This window comes from Hakea prostrata, chromosome 2, assembly GCF_041222555.1.
Source record: "Hakea prostrata isolate BN-2017 chromosome 2, UWA_Hpros_2, whole genome shotgun sequence".
NCBI lineage: Eukaryota > Viridiplantae > Streptophyta > Magnoliopsida > Proteales > Proteaceae > Hakea > Hakea prostrata.
This window is the reverse complement of record NC_142601.1, coordinates 4,547,345-4,565,517: the sequence shown is the minus strand read 5'-3', so window position 1 is coordinate 4,565,517 and position 18,173 is coordinate 4,547,345. Positions and strand designations below refer to the sequence as shown.

The 18,173-nt window shown below is 39.8% G+C and overlaps 2 protein-coding genes across 5 annotated transcripts in view; one reads left to right on the top strand and one right to left on the bottom strand.

The window, feature by feature from the left end:
* The first annotated feature begins 878 nt into the window (after nucleotides 1–878).
* LOC149023368 (ABC transporter G family member 6-like) lies at nucleotides 879–3,688 on the top strand. The gene is given in 2 exon segments (XM_089143915.1): nucleotides 879–2,313; nucleotides 2,315–3,688. Coding segments are annotated over 2 exon segments (2,277 nt in total). The 5' UTR covers nucleotides 879–1,134; the 3' UTR covers nucleotides 3,413–3,688.
* Nucleotides 3,689–3,986: 298 nt separating this feature from the next.
* The window catches only part of SAC3A (SAC3/GANP/Nin1/mts3/eIF-3 p25 family), a 46,089-nt gene continuing 31,902 nt past the window's right edge, over nucleotides 3,987–18,173 (bottom strand). Inside the window, exons 5-13 of one of the 4 annotated variants that reach the window (XM_089143912.1) lie at nucleotides 17,516–17,613; nucleotides 16,693–16,873; nucleotides 15,832–16,326; nucleotides 15,527–15,667; nucleotides 14,868–14,927; nucleotides 11,651–11,781; nucleotides 5,738–5,871; nucleotides 5,416–5,648; nucleotides 3,987–5,315 (exon numbers count right to left, since the gene is read on the bottom strand). In XM_089143912.1, the coding sequence (XP_089000038.1) occupies nucleotides 5,217–5,315; nucleotides 5,416–5,648; nucleotides 5,738–5,871; nucleotides 11,651–11,781; nucleotides 14,868–14,927; nucleotides 15,527–15,667; nucleotides 15,832–16,326; nucleotides 16,693–16,873; nucleotides 17,516–17,613 (1,572 nt within the window). In that variant the 3' untranslated portion in view covers nucleotides 3,987–5,216. The remainder of the gene's footprint in view (nucleotides 5,316–5,415; nucleotides 5,649–5,737; nucleotides 5,872–11,650; nucleotides 11,782–14,867; nucleotides 14,928–15,526; nucleotides 15,668–15,831; nucleotides 16,327–16,692; nucleotides 16,874–17,515; nucleotides 17,614–18,173) is intronic. The other 3 variants (XM_089143914.1, XM_089143911.1, XM_089143910.1) reach the window with 3 other exon arrangements.

Genomic DNA, 18,173 nt, shown 5'->3' with positions numbered 1-18,173 from the left:
GACAGACATCCTTAAAGAGGATTTTCTCAAGAGTTGTACTTTAGCTTGATTTGGTTTTGTTTTTTTGGGTCTTTTGACCCCGTTTTGTAACAAAAATTTTTTTTTTTAAAGAATATACCTCTTTAGCATTTTCAAAATTCCTCCAAGTGCCCAAAGCAACTGTGGAAGATGTTTTGGAGTTCTAAAGTTCCTCCCAAAATTACATGTGTTGTATAAATTCACCAAGGAGACACCTAAAAGAATATCCAATTAATAAGCGTGAGCAGAGGTTCCCTGGTCAGATGGGTGTTGTAACTTGTGATTTCCAGTAAAACTAAAAACAGAAGCAGGAGAACCATCACAACTTCTCCATGTTATAGTAACTCTGGGAATCTACTTATAATATGTTATTTCTCTCATGAAATACTCATGGCCTTCTTTTGACCCCCCCAAAAAATAAAAAAAAAAAAAATTCATGGCCTTCCCTTCTTCTTCGTTAGCTTTATTTCTGGTACGTGTTGGCCCAGCTATTTTGACTATTTACTCATCTACCCTTACCTACAATTGCGTCTTCCCTGGCCCACTCGAATCGGCCGATTCCATTAATCCGATTCCATTCCTTGTCCAAAACAGTTCGTGGCCAGTTTGGTCCGAGTAGATGAACACACTAACACCTACTTAGATTAACCCTGGATATACATTAGCAGAGAAATTATTAAAATAAGATGTATTTACCTGTCAGACCCTGCCACGTGTTGAGATGGGCTTTTCCCTGAAGAGAAGAAAACACATTAGGAGATGTAGCTCACCATCCCAACCTTAGTTAAATCCAAATTTGGACAAAGCAGAGCAAGGAGAGAAAAAGGTAACCCTTAGACGCACGAAAGCAATCATTTTTAAGGCTCTTCTATATATATAGAAATGAAAGCAGAGAAGAAGTTAAGAAGAGCTTCAAGCAATTAGCTAGAGAGAAATGCAGGAGAGGAAAAAAAGCTTGCAACTTCTCACCTACCCATTAGTGCCGTGCTTGCTTCCTACTTCATAGCTTCTTGCCTCTTAAGAGTTGCTGTCTCCGTCTCTCTCTCTCTCTTTCTAGTTGATCACACAGTTCATAATTAAAAACCCTGTTTCACAGACAGAAGCTCTGTTTTTATCATGGCAAGAGTAGGTGCTGGTGCAGAGTATAGTTTTAAGCCTGCAAGGTTCTTCCTTGATAGCCAACCACTGACGTTTTCGGAACGGCGACAACCCATGGAGGTGGAGAATCTCTCATGCAACCCTAATAGTATTGCATGTCCAACGCTGGGTGAGCTCTTGAAGCGAGTTGGAGATGCAAATGGCGATGACACTCCGACCCACCAGGTGCTTGAGATGGAGAATACAGAGCTTGGTCTCGAACCCAGATCACTTCCTCTGCCTTTCGTTCTTTCCTTCACGAATCTCACTTACAGCGTCAAAACTCGCCGGAAATTCAGTTTACCCACTTGTTTTCGTCGGACGAACAATAGGCTTGGAGCTGCTGCTGACACGCTGGAGCAGCAGAATGAGAATTTCAACTACTCCAACACCAAGATCCTCTTAAACGACATTTCGGGAGAAGCAAGAGACGGTGAAATCTTGGCCGTGCTTGGAGCAAGTGGGTCGGGAAAATCTACATTGATCGATGCACTCGCGAATCGGATTGCTAAGGGAAGCTTGAAAGGATCAATCACATTGAACGGAGAACTTCTTGAATCTCGGCTTCTGAAGATGATCTCTGCGTACGTCATGCAAGACGATTTGCTCTTCCCCATGTTGACGGTGGAAGAAACACTCATGTTCTCCGCCGAGTTCAGGCTCCCTCGGTCTCTCTCCAAGTCCAAGAAGAAAGCTAGGGTTCAAGCTCTCATCGATCAACTCGGTCTGAGAAATGCTGCTAAAACCGTCATCGGAGATGAAGGTCACAGAGGAATCTCCGGTGGAGAACGCCGCCGAGTTTCAATCGGAACGGATATAGTTCACGATCCAATCGTGTTGTTCCTGGACGAGCCAACTTCCGGGTTAGACTCAACGAGTGCGTACATGGTGGTGAAGGTTCTGCAACGAATCGCTCAAAGCGGAAGCATCGTGATCATGTCCATTCATCAACCCAGCTACCGAATCATCGGTTTGTTAGACCGTATGATATTCCTATCGCGTGGTCAAACGGTGTTCAGTGGGCCCCCTTCGAATCTCCCACCGTTCTTCGCCGACTTCGGACACCCGATTCCAGAGAACGAGAATCGGACGGAATTCGCCCTCGATCTGATCCGAGAACTCGAAGGATCGCCAGGTGGAACTCGGGGCTTAGTCGAGTTTCCACAAGTCGAATCGTCCGAGGAATCGCAACTCGGCTCACCAAGGTTTATCTCTCAAAGACGCCATTAGCGCAAGCATTTCAAGGGGAAAACTTGTCTCCGGCGCCGCCGGCGCAGCCAACGATTCGAACCCTAAATCGACGGTTTCGAGATCGTTCGCGAATCCATTCTGGGTTGAAGTTGCAGTTCTATCGAAACGATCGATAACGAACACGAGAAGAATGCCGGAACTGTTCGCGATCAGATTGGGAGCGATCATGGTGACGGGTTTCATCTTGGCTACCATGTTCTATCATCTCGATAATTCGCCGAAGGGAGTTCAAGAACGATTAGGGTTTTTCGCCTTTGCGATGTCGACGATTTTCTACACCTGCGCAGATGCACTTCCTGTTTTCCTGCAAGAACGATACATCTTCATGAGAGAGACAGCTTACAACGCTTATCGACGCTCCTCCTATGTTCTCTCGCATTCTCTTGTAGTCATTCCGTCGCTCATCTTCTTGGCATTCACATTCGCTGCAATAACTTTCTGGGCGGTGGGTCTCGCCGGCGGCACAAAAGGGTTTTTCTTCTTCTTCGGAACAATCTTAGCAGCTTTCTGGGCAGGAAGCTCGTTCGTGACTTTCCTCTCCGGTGTGGTTTCTCATGTGATGTTGGGTTATACTGTGGTTGTGGCGATTTTGGCTTATTTCCTTCTCTTCAGTGGTTTCTTCATAACCAGAGATCGAATTCCAGTTTACTGGCTATGGTTCCATTACATTTCGTTAGTGAAATACCCTTACGAAGGTGTTTTGCAGAACGAATTCGACGATTCAACAAAATGCTTTGTGAGGGGAGTTCAGATGTTCGATAACACGCCATTAGAAGTGGTTCCGACGGCCATGAAGGTGAAGTTGTTGCAGACTTTGAGTAGTTCGCTTGGAGTGAACATTACAAGCAACACATGCGTGACTACAGGAGCAGATATATTGACACAGCAAGGTGTGACGGATCTGAGCCAGTGGAATTGCTTGTGGATTACGATAGCTTGGGGTTTCTTCTTTAGAATTTTATTCTACTTCTCTCTCTTGTTGGGAAGCAAGAACAAGAGAAGTTAAGATTACAGGAGAAGAAGAGGTCAGTTGTTCAGTTAATTAAATTGGTGGCGGGAGGGAATTCAACCACCAAAGCTGACCGTTAGGCTGGTTATGGGTTGGTTCTATTTTTTTTTTTATATATTTTATTTATTGTGATTGTGAGTTGGGTTGGTATTGGGTAGTTCCATCTGCTTAACTTTGTATTGTAAAATTTTAAAGATTTAAAGGAAAAGCTGGGAATTGTAACCTGGGTTACAAAAGTTGTAATCTTATTTTAAATTGTTAAAAAATATATATTTTAGGGATATCCAAAGTCTATAGTAAAAAAAAAAGATAAATATTCTAAAAATATATCAAATCATCAGTGACGAAATATGACCCTCAGGATCCTACCCTATTGTGTGGTTAATAAGCGTGCAAAAAGGAAGGTTATCCAGACCACTATTTGAATCATCGCAAGTCAGCTTCTGTGGCTCAAACATTCTTGGTTTTGACAGTGATAACAGTGAAAGAAATATGAATAAAATTTGAAACCTATCCGATGGGTGAAAACCCAGACCAGCCACAAACAGCTTTTGAAGAACCGTAGATAACCTCTACAACCTAAATTTTAAGGGGATTCTTGGACACTCAAATGTGACCTAGCTTTGTTGTTAGTCTCTCATATTCAATTTTCTCAGGTCTCTTTCTGGTTTTACAGTTTTCTGAGAAGTTCTATTATTTTGTTCATTTTATTGACTGAGCACAATTGAAAATTGTCTCCATGGGGTTCAAACAATAAACTACTGAGATGATCATATCATGATTTATTTATTACGAGAGCCCATTCAGGAAACCCAGATTGCAGTATTAAGAATCTCAACATAATTTGAAATCTTGTGACATGGTAATTGATGTCTGAGCTGCTGACGTTTGCCTTCCATCTATGAATCAGATAAATTTTGATGAAATACCAACACAGCTTTACCAAACAATATTACATTGATTTATTACTCTATGACGCTCTCAGTGTCACAGATCTCTAATCCTCAAAGAGTAAAATGGAATGTAAGCAAAGGAAATTTTCCTGTTGGAGATACACCTTGTGATGGTATCACTTTCCTTCCAAGTAAAAAATTAATGAAAAAGTCAAGTGTATATTCCTGGGCATATATCATCAAAACTGATTCATTAAACATCCTAATAATTTGCCCTAACATTTGATGGACAAACTGACCGAATAGTAAGTCCAAGACAAAAATTAGTCGACAGCTCTAGAATACCTGCCTAGCTTGCTTGTCTATGTTCTCATTCATCTTTCCTCCCACCATTCCGTCTGGTGTGGGTCTCTGTAATTCTATATCTGTCTGACATGAAGCTCCATACAAGTTTGTGTCTTAACCATTCCATATCACATCTTCAATTCTTTACAAGAATTGTTACCCGAACTACCCATTCAGTGTCATCTCTAATAGGATAAAAAGCCAGATACCTGAAGATCACCATGAATCGCCCAGAGGTTAGTTTGTATGCAAGTGAAGATAGAGAAAATCTGAAGGCGACTCCACATTGACGGAGCAGCAGTCATCACATCACCTTCCCTTCCATCAGCTTTCTCATTTTGCAATTTGTACACCATCCATCCCACCCTCAGAAATATTCAGGTAAAATGGCAGCCAAGACCACACCTGAATCACCATGGAAGCGGAATTTCACCCGTTCTCGTCGATTGCTTCTCTAAGCTCCCGGGATTAATATTCATATTAATACACCAGTGGGCCTCGCAAAATGTCAGAGATGCAAGGGTAACAACAACAATACAACAGTTTACAACTAAAAACAGCCTTCACACAGTTCGTGTCAAAAAATCGACGACAGCAAGATTCGTATCCCCATGGGAAACAGCATCTTCAGGTTCAGGCATGTAAAGGCTAGAAGAAGAAGCCTGCAATTAAAATGCAACAGAGTTAAAAAGGAATAGGACCACCCGAACAGCTCACTTCAGAAACATCTGACCAATGCACAAAACCATGGTTTATGCTTACCTTAGTGTCAAGCTGCGTCTCTTGGCTGTTATCCTTGATGAGGCATGCCCCATGTGCCCTCAACCATTCCTCACATTCCTCCAATCCATCGATGTATTTTTCTTCTCCTTCAGTTGCTTGCAAGACAGTAGTGAAGCCAAGGACCTGAGCAATATATGAAACAGGAAGTGCAGGGCGATAAGACCGAGACATGCATCTCACCCCCTCAAACCGCATCTTCTCTACACACAGATCTGTGAAGTTATTCACTATGTTAGTATACATAAATAATCATATATGTATATATATAAAGAGGGTACACAAATATGACTGGTATACCCACCCATAAGGCAAGTGTTCAAGTTGGGAGCCGTCTTGTAGAGTCTGAAGAATAGGACATAGTTCCCCGATGTCACAGCTGCACGGACGGCAAGAGCATGCTTGACAGCTTCATCCTTTTTCGCTTCAGCTGATAATCTGGCAGCAAGCAATAAAAAGTCATGAGATGAGTAAACTGGCATTCATTTTATTTGTAAAATGAACTGGTAACAGATGGAATTTCAAGCCAGTAAACCAGCCAAAAATTCTTACTTAAAAATATTCCCCAAAGGAAGATCAACGATAGGAGTCGGGCTAATTAAAAAGAAAAAAAATAGGAAACCTACTCAACCAATAGATCAACACTGTTCACTCCATTGCACAGCAGTTTGTTGTGTCAAAAGTATCAAGTAGAATCAGAATCTAGAGAATAAAAAGAACTAGGACTTCAAAAGCCAATATTACCTAACTTTTCTACACAAATAACAAGCCTAAAATCTGGTCGCAAAAGAATATTTTAAAATAAATCTTGGCAACAATAAATCAAGAACTTTCAAGTAAATTCTCTGCTCTTGGATTTTCTATTTCATTCTCTTTTTGAGTCCATTTTCTTAGATTTGATTCTTTCAGTCAATTTTTTAAGGTTGAACTGTTGAAAGACTACAAAAAAGTGAACTAAAATAAATACATGAAAAGAAATCTCCACTATGTGAATCTAAGAAAATCAAGTTGTGGATTTAAAGGCTTTTAAGCATTTTTAGAATAATTTCTTCCTATTGTTTAAATTTCACCCCTCAAAGTCCATGTTCAATATCAATGACTTAATAAGAAAATAATCTTGACATGCCACTGTTCTTTTGGTTGCTGTGATAATATATCCTAAAAGAAAAGCATTCAAAAGAGTACTATTAAAATTATATGAAGATCTTCAGACTTCAAATGGAGATACAAGGTCAATAAATATTATTGAAAAGTTACAATATATAGAGTAAATCACGTATCCAGCCCCTGGAGTTGCAAACAATTATGAGCACCACCTTAAAAAGTTTAAAAATTATCTCTGTACCCCTAGGAGTAACAACATTAGGTTTAATTGGTGGAATAAGATGGGGTATATTCCCTGTCATCTTTCAGTTCTCTATATCAACACAGTGAATCAGAATACTGCTGCTGTTTTTTTTTTTTTTTGGGTGTGTGTGTTTGTCTGTGTGTGAATTATAGCCTGCCATAAAGCAAATAACTAGCTCCACCAAATTACTACCAGACCAGAAATGGATTCCAGTGAAGCAAAGTTAGCTTAGTTCCCTGACTGTTAAATGATTTGAACTGTCACTGACACTGTGACACATCCCTTCTGCTGCATATCTATGGTTTCTGAATACAATTTGGCGATGCCATCATCTTTGTTGGCTATGAAAGCAGGTATGCAATACCCCTTCTCAGAATTCCTGTAATCATGAATGGCTTTTCATTACTTTTCCCCACCTTAATTTTCTCTTCTCAACATCAGCCATTTTCAATGAAAATCAGAGAGAACCCTAACGAGGACATCATTCCTGGGTGACAGTTCTGAGTTTATAAGCAACACCAGCATAGAGATCAGCCTACAGCAACACTTACATGGGTCAACACAAGTTTAAAGGCTAGCGAATTGCCGAAGTCCATTGGTTCAACAAGGAGCACCGCCCATAGGCAGTTTTATTGGTTTAATTTAGGTTTAGTTTGATTCTGTTCGAGTCTTATGTGGGTTATTTTTGGTTGATTCGATTTTCTTTTTAATTCTATTTGAGTTAATTTAATGTAATCGGATTTTGGGTCAATCTGTGGATTATTTTCATTTCAATGTACTTTCTGGGTTTTTAGTTTTGACCTTAAGTGATAGAACATTAGTCGTGAGTCATCTAAGGTCTTTTTGGGATTTTAAATGTAGAATTTGAATTAATATTTTTTCTTTTTAATTTAAGCATTCTAAGTTCTCTTTGAAAATCAATGGACATTGAAAAAATTTTGAATGAAAATTGAGCCTACTCTGAAGCAAAACAACCCTCTCTCTCTTGGAGGAAGTCTTCTTTTCTTTTCTCTTCTCATGACAAGGTCCTTTCCTCCAATCTCTCTACTGTAGCGTGATAGCACCTGCCCCCCCCCCCTCTTTTATTCTTTGTCTCTTTCTTCCTCTGCTTCAACCTAACGACAGACTTGCTGCCCTTCTCTTTTTCTTTTTCTTTTTCATCTGTTCCTACCTCCCAACCCCAGGTTCCTTTCCCTTTGTCATGAAAAACAAAACTTCCCTATTCCTTAATATTTCCAGTGATCTATTCATCCAAAGAATAACCTTTAGTAATTATTGCATTCCTTTGTCATCTACAAAATATTTCTAGTGTTATTTTTTTTTTTTTAATTTCTAGTGTTTAGTTGTCACCAAAAACTTTCCCTTTCTTTCTCATCAATAGTTCTATTATTTATTGGGTTCCCCTGGGGTTCCGCTTTACAGTTTTCTCAAACTTACACTCCCCTCTGTTAATTCATGTGCCCCCTCCCAATCTAGTTCCCTTCCGATATAATATTTTTCTTCCTTTATATTCTTTTAATGGGATCTATACACTCATTGCTAATTGCTGGATTCTATTGTTAGTTTCAGGATCTTTGGACTAGGACAGCAAGTCTTTTCTAAGATTTCTTCTCTAACTAGCCACCTGATTAGGTGTTACATCGCCATGATCCCTATTCCCATGTTTAATGATGGTGCTTGGGCATTCATAACAAAGGAATAACCATAGTAGAGCCTTGGATGCCAAGACGTGCTACTCTGTGGGTATTATTCGTTCCTTCATCTTCCTGGGTTCTTATGGGTTACAGTTAAGAGGGGTTGCAGGATGGATTGGAGGAGGACGAAGATGGAGAGAGAGAGAGAAAGAGAGAGAGAAAGAGAGAGAGAGAGAGAGAGAGAGAGAGAGAGAGAGAGAGAGAGAGAGAGAGAGAGAGAGAGAGAGAGAGAGAGAGGAGGGAGGGGGGGGAGAGAGAGAGAGAGAGAGAGAGAGAGAGAGAGAGAGAGAGAGAGAGAGAGAGAATGCAATGGCAATGGAAGTGGTGCTGTAGAAGACCCTTGCGATGTCAGTGGTTTGGTGTGGCAGAGGTTGAGGGAACTAAAAATTACTACTTTTAACAAAATATGAGAAAAAGACTACTGTGCCCTTACAACTTAAGTTGGGCAGGATTTACATTATTAGACCAATTGAACTAATTAAATACCCTATTTGGGTACCTGGCCCAGACATTAAACTTTTGGTCCCATAGAATAGTCCCATAACAACATAAATGTTTAAAATAAAGTCCAAACACCCAGATCTATCAACCTTGGGTTGATTTCAGAGGAAAATACGTCAATTCGGTGTTGGATCTGCATCAACTTGTCAAAACAATGAAAGGTTCATAAATAAATGGATTGGCTAAAGATTTTTATTTCAATTACTATGTCATATAACAGACTAATGTGTAATGGAAATAGTTGTCAAGTGGTGGCAAAGCTACTCTAGGGAGTGAAGGGGTGACTACATGCTTAGCCAGCCAAGGGGTCCAAGTCAACACCAACCTTATCCCAACTGAATCGGATTAGCTACATGAACCCTTAGCAAAACATAGTAAGGTAAAAGGCACAGTTCAGGATGTAAAGAAAACCTCAGCTAAATGGGTTTGGCAACATGAATCCTTGCCCTCCACAGGCTCTATCCAAGGTCATAATCTATACAGACCTAGACTATGCACACCATTCCTTACAACGTCTTGTATGGTCATTGATGTAGGACAGCCCTAGAAACTAGGGTATTCTACAAGGAAGTAAGACCCTAAGCTAGCTAAAACACTGTGAGGTTTGCACAGCACATGATTGAATTCACGCTTAGAGAACAATATGGAATTAAAATTCAGCAAGCAAGATTATAAGTAATGTGCAAATATCAAAAAGAAGACTTTAGAGAACAATTTAGAATCCTCATTTGATTAATTCACGCTACTAGGCAAGGGGGTTAGGGGCATTACATTCAAAGAAATAAAAACTCCAGCAAGCCATAATATGATCAACTTTATGCAATACATGCGCAAGCTTACATCCAATGAAGAAAGACAAAAGAAGAACTCAACTCCTAAACCCAAACCAACCAACATGTAACCAAGCACCAAAGAGGGACTAATAACAAGGCATATAAAAAGGAGAAGAAGGAGATGCAGAGGAAAGAGGGCATGAGAAGAGAGAGCAGAGAGGGGCTGTCAGCAAATGTACGAAACAGAGAAGATTAACAGCAGCAAGCTAAGAGGGAGAAAAGCAGAAATAAATTTTTGTGCAGGAAACAGTAGAGTGGTCGTGAGGTTTTGAGAGAGGAAAAAAAAACAGAAGAAAGGAGAAGGCAGCAGGGGAGATAAGGCAATAAAACTTGCCGATTCTAGAAGAGGTGAAGACAGAATTTTTCAGATGCAAAAGAAGTTGTAAGAAGGGAAGAACTTACTTGCTGTGAGGTTTTGGAGAACAAGGAAAAAAATTCTTAGGCTAAGGAAAACAATAGGACTTTGAAGAGAGGGTGAAATAGAATTTTCCAAAGGGAAATGAGCAGCAAAGGAGGAGAGAATTGACCCGTGGAAGACAAAGGAAGTAACCAGCAAGAGAGAGAGCGAGTTCCGCCAGGAGAGAGCTGCGAGTTTGATGCTTTTTCCTTTTTTTTCCCCTTCTAATTCTTCATAATTGTGCCTTGTTGGTGGTTACACATTAAAAGAGGAAAAAATTCCTAAAATAGCCTTATGAAATAAAGCAAAGAGAATAACTCAAACCCCAACTGAAATAGAAACTTTCCTAATCTACCCCATACAATGAAATAAAATCTCAATGACTACTAACACTAATGTAAGGAGGGAAAAAATAAAAAGTGGTGTGGACCACGGTCCTAAGGGTCTAAATAACCCTTTCTAATAGCTGAAACAAAGTGAAAGGTTATGTCGCCTCCGCCTCTGGTAGTAACTAGTGATAGGTGGGTGTGGCAAGCTTCATACTCATGGAGAAGACACATTCAAAGTAATTAAGAGGATGGTGCAAGTGCGTATGTGATTGATTTGCCATTCGATATGGGTCAAGTAATATCTTCAATGTAGAAGACCTCATGACTTACCATGACCAACACACTATCCCTTCACCATATCCACCTACAATAAAGAGTCCCTTTTTGAAATTGACCAGTAAGACCCTTTTGCCCATATCACACCTTCCCCTCCATTACCGTAGTTTACCACATTACCTAAGAAGATTGAAAGACGTGCTAGACATGAGAATCATATCTACCACCCATGGAAGATGGCAAGGCTTTCTGATTAGATGGTGCAGACTACCGGGCAAGCGATGATTCTTGGATTACAAACAAGGAGTTTCAGCGACTAGACCCTAACTTCCTAGAGTATTACCAGAGCTTTCACTCACCAAAGGTGAACTCTTCATAGGCGGGGAGGATTGATGGGGACATCATACCATGCCCACCCATCACTCGTTACTCCCAAAGGCGGAGGTGACAAAACCTCACTTTGGTTCGGCTACTAGAAGGGTCATCTGGATCCTTAGGACCACGGTCCACACCACGTCTTTCTTTATACTCTAATTAGCTTAAATGCTTCCCACCCTAAAATACTCCCTAAAACATATCGAAACTTCATGTCGAAACTTGCACGAAAAAGTTCAAAGTTTCCTCGAAATTTCCCAGTTTCCCACCTAAGTTTCCCATTTCACCGGTCCGAGACTCGAGTTTTCCTCGAATTTTTTTCAATGGTTCCAACACTTTGAAGTAAAATTCCCACATAATAAGGTCACAGTATTGGAACTTGAAGCATCCTTCAGTAAGTAATTCAGCAAATACATAAGCTACATAATCACATTTAGAAAAGAACTATGGAGGTGTGTGACAACCTTGCCATTGATGATAAAAGATATCTGTTGTTACTGGAGTGCAATATAACACAAAGTAAGTTGTAAGCAGAAAATTCCATATGGCATCCCTCGATTCCTTCTGCATAAAGGCTTTGTAGCTGTGATTGGCACTGCAAACAACAAATTTGAGTCAATTCTACAATATACTAAAGGATGGCAATGCCTAAAAACAAATTTCACCATAAAACAGTGCAACATGTTACTTTTGACTACATATCTAATTTATATGTCTCAGCTGACAAAAGATCCACAGCTTTGATCATAATTGCAATTTTTTTCCACATTAACATTAACTCAGCTGGTGCTTCTGCACTCCCCACCAAAACCATTTGATGCAGATCCAGCAACAAATAAGACATTTTTCCCTCTTAGAAAACCATTAGAATTAATAGGTGTATGGACTTGGACTTCATTGGTTAGGGTCCCCTCATGATAGGCTAACTCAGTGGACCTCAACATGGATTCATGAGTTGAGTACAAAAGCTCCACACCTGGGTCAATTTAATAGTCCTACGTTAGTCAATTTGAACCATGTTCAATGATAATTCAATTAGTTTTAAATATTGGGTCAATTTATGACGAGGTACTAAAGTCGTCCTTAAAATTCATAATCTTTAGAGCAGTAGTATTCCATGCAAGTTAATTATAAAATTCCTTTAGAAAGGGTGGACGAGTGGTTATTTAGTTGTTTTAGAATTTCTTTCAAAAAGGTAAGCCAGTGGTTATTTAGTTTCTTACTTTGGAATTCTAATGTAAACCCCAAATCTAGGGTTTATAACCCAGCAGTTGAGGAACAGGGGCTGATTTGAGGGTTCTAAGGTTTTGAAATGGGTTGGTGAAGGTTAGGGTAGAACTCAGAACTGAAATTCTGATTTTAGGGTTTAAGAGATCAAAGGTTCGATGGAAATTAGGGTTTCTTATTATTTAGGGTTGAGAGGCGTGACTAGAATTAGGGTTAGGTTGAAGGTAATAGAGGAGTAGGGGATCATAATCCTAAAAGGAACAAAGTTTTGGTTGAAGGGTTTGAGAGATCTAAGTGAAAATAAGCTAGGTTTTCTAGGGTATTTGTGAAGAAGATGAAGTGCAGGATTTCCTAGGGCTTAGGGTGAAGAAGGGCTCTAGTTAGGATAAAAAATAAGGAGAACGGAGGGGAGTTTGAATCCTAATGGGGCTGGAGACTAGATGAGGGTTTTGGGAGATCTAAGGTTTTGATTTGGGAAGAGGGTAGGAAAACCCAAGGTTTAGAAATCTGGAGAAATAAATCAATGCTGCTGCAAGAAAAAAGAGAAGAAAAGAAGAAAACAAAATAGAGGGGAGGCTGCAATGAGGGAGAAGAGCTGGGAAATGGGAAGGAACTGAAGGTATACGGGTAGAGGAGTGTAGAGAACTATAGATATTGCCGCAGGGACTGGGAGAGGTGGAGGGAGGTTTGCGATAGGTAGGGGGCTGGGTTTAGTGAATTAGGGTTTGGGGATTGGAGGGGGCTTGGGGGAGTTGCCACAGGCAGGGGGGGGGGACAGAAAAGAGGGGCTGTGAAGGTGAGGGAAGAAGATGAGATAGGGCAGGGTTAGGAATTGACTACACTTGTCGGAGAAGAGAGGTTGAAGAACTGCAGATGACCGCAGCAAATTACAAACTGCAGCAGCCGCAAGTTTCCCTCCTAAGGCAAACTCACGATTACAACATATCACCTTCAAATTTTCATTAATTCCATCTGTCTCTTTAAAAGCTAGCTACAAGACCTTATTTATAGCCTTACGCAAGTGTACTCAAACTAGGACTCAACATTACAAGGCTATTCAAATTTCAAACTAGGAATCTAACTGGAATTGGGATTGTCATTCTAGCAAGGATTTTTTCATAAATTAACAAATAAGGAATCAAATAGAAAAATAAAGGTATACTTGGACTCCTAGAAGGATTCTGGTTTGGGCTTAGATCAAATTGGGTTGGACCAGGGGTACCCAAGATGACCAAGATGACCCTACGCTGGCCGAATTTCCCTGGGTTGCTGGCTGGGCCGCAGGGTACTGACATCCTCCCTGGACCTTCTTTGGGTGGTCCTGGATCCGGTTCACATCAAATTCATTTAAAAAAAAAAAAAGAAAAGAAAAGAAAAAGAGGGGGCTGTTACTTAGGATTAGGTAGGAATTTAGGATATTATCATAGTTACTTTTAAAACTCTTTTGTTTCTAATTTCAGTCCAAAGGAACTCTTAATTGTACAGCTATTAGCCTTTTCTTAAAGGCCCTTGTGGATAAGTAAAAGTTAAATTTCAATTATGATAAACTAACATGAAATGGGGCAAAGTGCCGCAGGTATCATTTCCTCTCTTGGAGATCAAACTGCAACCAGTTTCGACTCCATCATCGTAAGGTCTGGAACCTTCAAAGCTGCTAGGCAGTGTTCTACCTGACCCAGCAAGCATTTCTTGGAGTCACCTAGGCAGGCAAATATTTAGGTCTGGGATCTTTCTTCCTCCCCCCCTGCCCCAAATTTTATTTGTTATTTTTCTATCCAGCAGCCACTAAACCTGCACCTAATTACCCAACTTCCCACCACTAGAATTCGTCCAATTTCATAGGGAATCATCCATCCTAATAGATCACCATTTGATCCTAGTTGCAGCCCCTCAGTCCCCTTCCAGGCCCTTTACTTTGAATCCCTAAATCCTCTTGAGTCATTCAACCCTAGGTTGGTTCCTAACAAAAAAAAAGGCTTCTTTGACGCTGGATCTGCATCAATATCAGAATTCATAAATGAACCGTGAAATGTGAATATGAAGTTCTTCAATTCGTTAGATTGATCGTTGATCCACAAATCCCCATTCCTTAGATCTGATCATCAAAACCTGCACTACTTTCTTAGTTCTTGCTTGTAGCTTGGCTTTTAAGCTAGTTAGGTTTCATCTAGTTTTATACATTTGATTCAAGAATAGCGTCTGGCTAAGCTCTGAACTGATCAGAATAGCATTAGCATCCATGTTTAATCATGGATACTTCTTATCCTCAGTCGATTCTGTCCACAACCCGATTTTACTGAGTCTCTATTGATCCTGCCTCTAGTTTTGTCTTCTTGACCTAGATCTTAAACTACCTAAAAGAAGCGTGCTACAACTCCAAACCACACAAACCTATCAGCCCATCCAAAAAGAAAGAAAAAAGAATTGTCAAATCTTCTTAATAAATGTACAAACCTGATTATACTCTGGCAGATCTCCAGCTTCTAGCGCCAAACGTCCATGGGTTTCATAAACCTGAAAGAAGGTAGCATGAAACAGATATTCCAACCTAAAAAACTACTTCTATAGGCAAATGGTAGGCAATTCTTCAAAACAACCAGTACCTACCTTAAAGCTAAATGTATGGTTCAATATCCTGGAAAAAGATCTTGAAAATTATGGCTATGGCAAAACTAGATGCTATGTCAAAATGAAATAACGCATTATTTTGGAAATTTAGGTATTTTGTCATCCTGTTTTGAAATTTAGAACATTTTACTCAAAAAGTGCAATCTTTTATCCAAATTTGGTCATTAAATTTCCATATTTCGGCATTTTACTCCCCCACACACCTAGTTTTACTGCATGGGAAAAACATGTTTTGACAAATTTCAGCCTGGCAGAAATGACCTTCCAAAATGAGATTTAATACCATCACCATATGGAACTTTATCAAATATAATCCTAATCATCAGTGAGAGAGTGAATGCGCATGCATGCATGTGACAGAGAGAGAGAGAACTTACAATTAAATTTAACTGTATTGTTGGACAAACAAATCATTGGGACAGGAAACCCAAATTTGATACATTCAGGATAAACTCTACCAGGACACAAAGGATAACAGAATCTACCTTGGCAGTTAGTTCATTACGTATCCTCTGTACGGTCAAATCCTGACGGATTGCTTTCAACTGATCACATTTATATAGATAGTTCTTTTGTGAATTCAGAACCATTAGGAGAGCTTTTTCTAACACCTCTTCTGGCCTAACCTGTAAGAAAAATAGCATTTTCATTCTACAGTGTATGCATACTGACATACTAGGGATGCTATAGAGCACATGGATGGTATCTATTATCACACGAGAGAGATTATAACTCAAAATATCTACAGGTTGAAAGCATATAGGTTAGAATGAAACAGTGAGGCAATTACAGTGGCAGGGTCTGGTGCAGAAGTAAGGCGCAAATAACGCTTCTCAATTTCCTGGCAGGTTCCTTTGACAGTAAAGGCATCCCAATCAATATCTTCTACAGCCCTGTTGCCACCATCATTATAGCTTCTGCTAAGCTCCAGAACACTAGCCCTTCTAGAATACAAACTTCCAGCTCCAACAGCCTTCTGCCGGAGGTTCTTGACTCCTGCTTGATGTCCATGTGCCTTGTCAAATCGTCTAGAACGATTTTCACGCTTTTTTCTCTCCTCAGGTGAATTAGCCAGAGTTATTGCACTTGAATAATATGCCGCCAAACCCTGCTCTTTATCGCTGTCACTGGAACCACCACCATTTTCAGCAGTACCAAGTTTGTCATTAAGCCGCTGTTTCTTAACCGGCCTTTGAACATTTTTATTTGGAATTTGATGTTGCAACACAGGAAGCTTGGAATTATTCCAACCACTATCAATGCTCTCACATTTTCCACCAGACAACTGCAAAGAGTTCATTTTGAAGTATACTCAGTAATCCCTCTCAATTTGGACATGGACTTCAATAAAAACAAAAATCAGAACACACAATGCAGAATAGTTGTCTAAAGCAGTTCCCATGAACACGTTTCCAGGGATGCACTGATCTATCATATCAAGCAACCAACATGACATTGCCAACTGGATCAGCTGACAAACACATGTGGATTGGAATCATCCAGGTGATTAGGAGCCTGATAATATTCTTTGAAAGCCCATTTGAAAAAAAAAAAATACATACATAACATGAAATCTTTACTGGGTTTCAGCACTATATCACCTGGGTGAAAAGAAAACATGTTATTGTACCAGAAAGGTTAAAGAGATTACCATCCCATCCCTTTCTTTGAAATGTTCCCAGTTAACCTCTTTTACTGAAACATGATTAACAGACGGCACTTTCTCAACTGGTTTCTCCTCTGATATAGGTTCCCACCTGCTTTTGATACGCCTACTGGGACTTCTTTTGTACCTTGGTAATGAAGAAACAGCACCAGAACTCTGCTCACTGCTGTAAAAAAGAAATTTAAGAAGATCAAGCATCATATGAGACATAGTTTTGAAAAAGAAATTGCCCTCTTAGTTGGCAAACCTCAGAAGATCCTTTGAATGGTGGACATAACATAAACAGAGAACCAAGAGAAACTTTATATAATAGAAGCAACGTTTCTATTTTCTTTTCCTTCCCTTACTTTTTCCAGATTTTCAATAAACATGAACTTGTAAACTTTCCAATGAAAATTTTAACCTGACTGATCTGATGTTTTTTTATGATTGATGCCTTCCCTTTACATGTAAGATCCTAAGTTCATATGGTGGTTTCCCAAACATTGTGCTTTGAAATTGACATTTATTTATGCGTGAGAGATCCAACAGTCCAGTGCAGGAAATCCACATTGCAGCACTAATTTGACCAAAGAGTGGCCCAGAGCGAAAACCGCCACCCCAAGTGAAAGGCTAAAGATGATAATTATAACTAGCAAGGAACTGGGTATTTCATTTGGACTCCAACTACAACCGGTATTAATATTAACAATCACAAAATCAACAATATCATGAATTCAAAAACACAAAGTAGGGTCAAGAATAATTGATAAGCTATGGAATTTCACAATGGTCAAAGCTTATAATTGAACAAGAAAAGAAGGCATACTCCTTATTGACTGCATCCGTGTCTGGTATTGGGAAAAGAGGTTCTGTATCCCAGTCTTTTGTAAAAAGTGTACCGTCAGCAGATGCTTTCGTAATCATCTGAAACGGAATAAGAAATGAAGTTTAGTGATGCAGTACAACATCACAACTAGAACTTTTAGTGACAATACTAAGAGACTAATGACACAACGCAAAGATTCTGACAGCAAATAATGCAACCACCACATTCCTATTATTGACAACATAGCTGTCAAGGCGTCGCCTAGGCGCCCAACCGCTGTTGTGGTTCTAGGCATCCTGATGTCGCCTTGTTGCCTAGGCGCCTCGTTTGGTCTGCCTTGATTTTCTTTCCCCTCTTGGATGCCTAGTTGCCTAGGTGCCATGACAATTATGACCAACGTGATGATTAATTAAAAACATTGAGCAGGTAAACATTTCCATTTTAGGGTTTTCTTCCCCATTACTATGCCTAGTTAAGCATACCTATTTTCCACATGGAAACACATGGGTTAATCCATGTGACCCACACAAGCATCTTATTGGTACAATTTCAGCTTAAAATAAGTAAGTAGTTAAAATTATGAAAGATGGCATTTTGTACTTTATATTCATCAGCATTTGATGCTGTGTCAGTAGTTATACTAAAACGGCAAACGGCG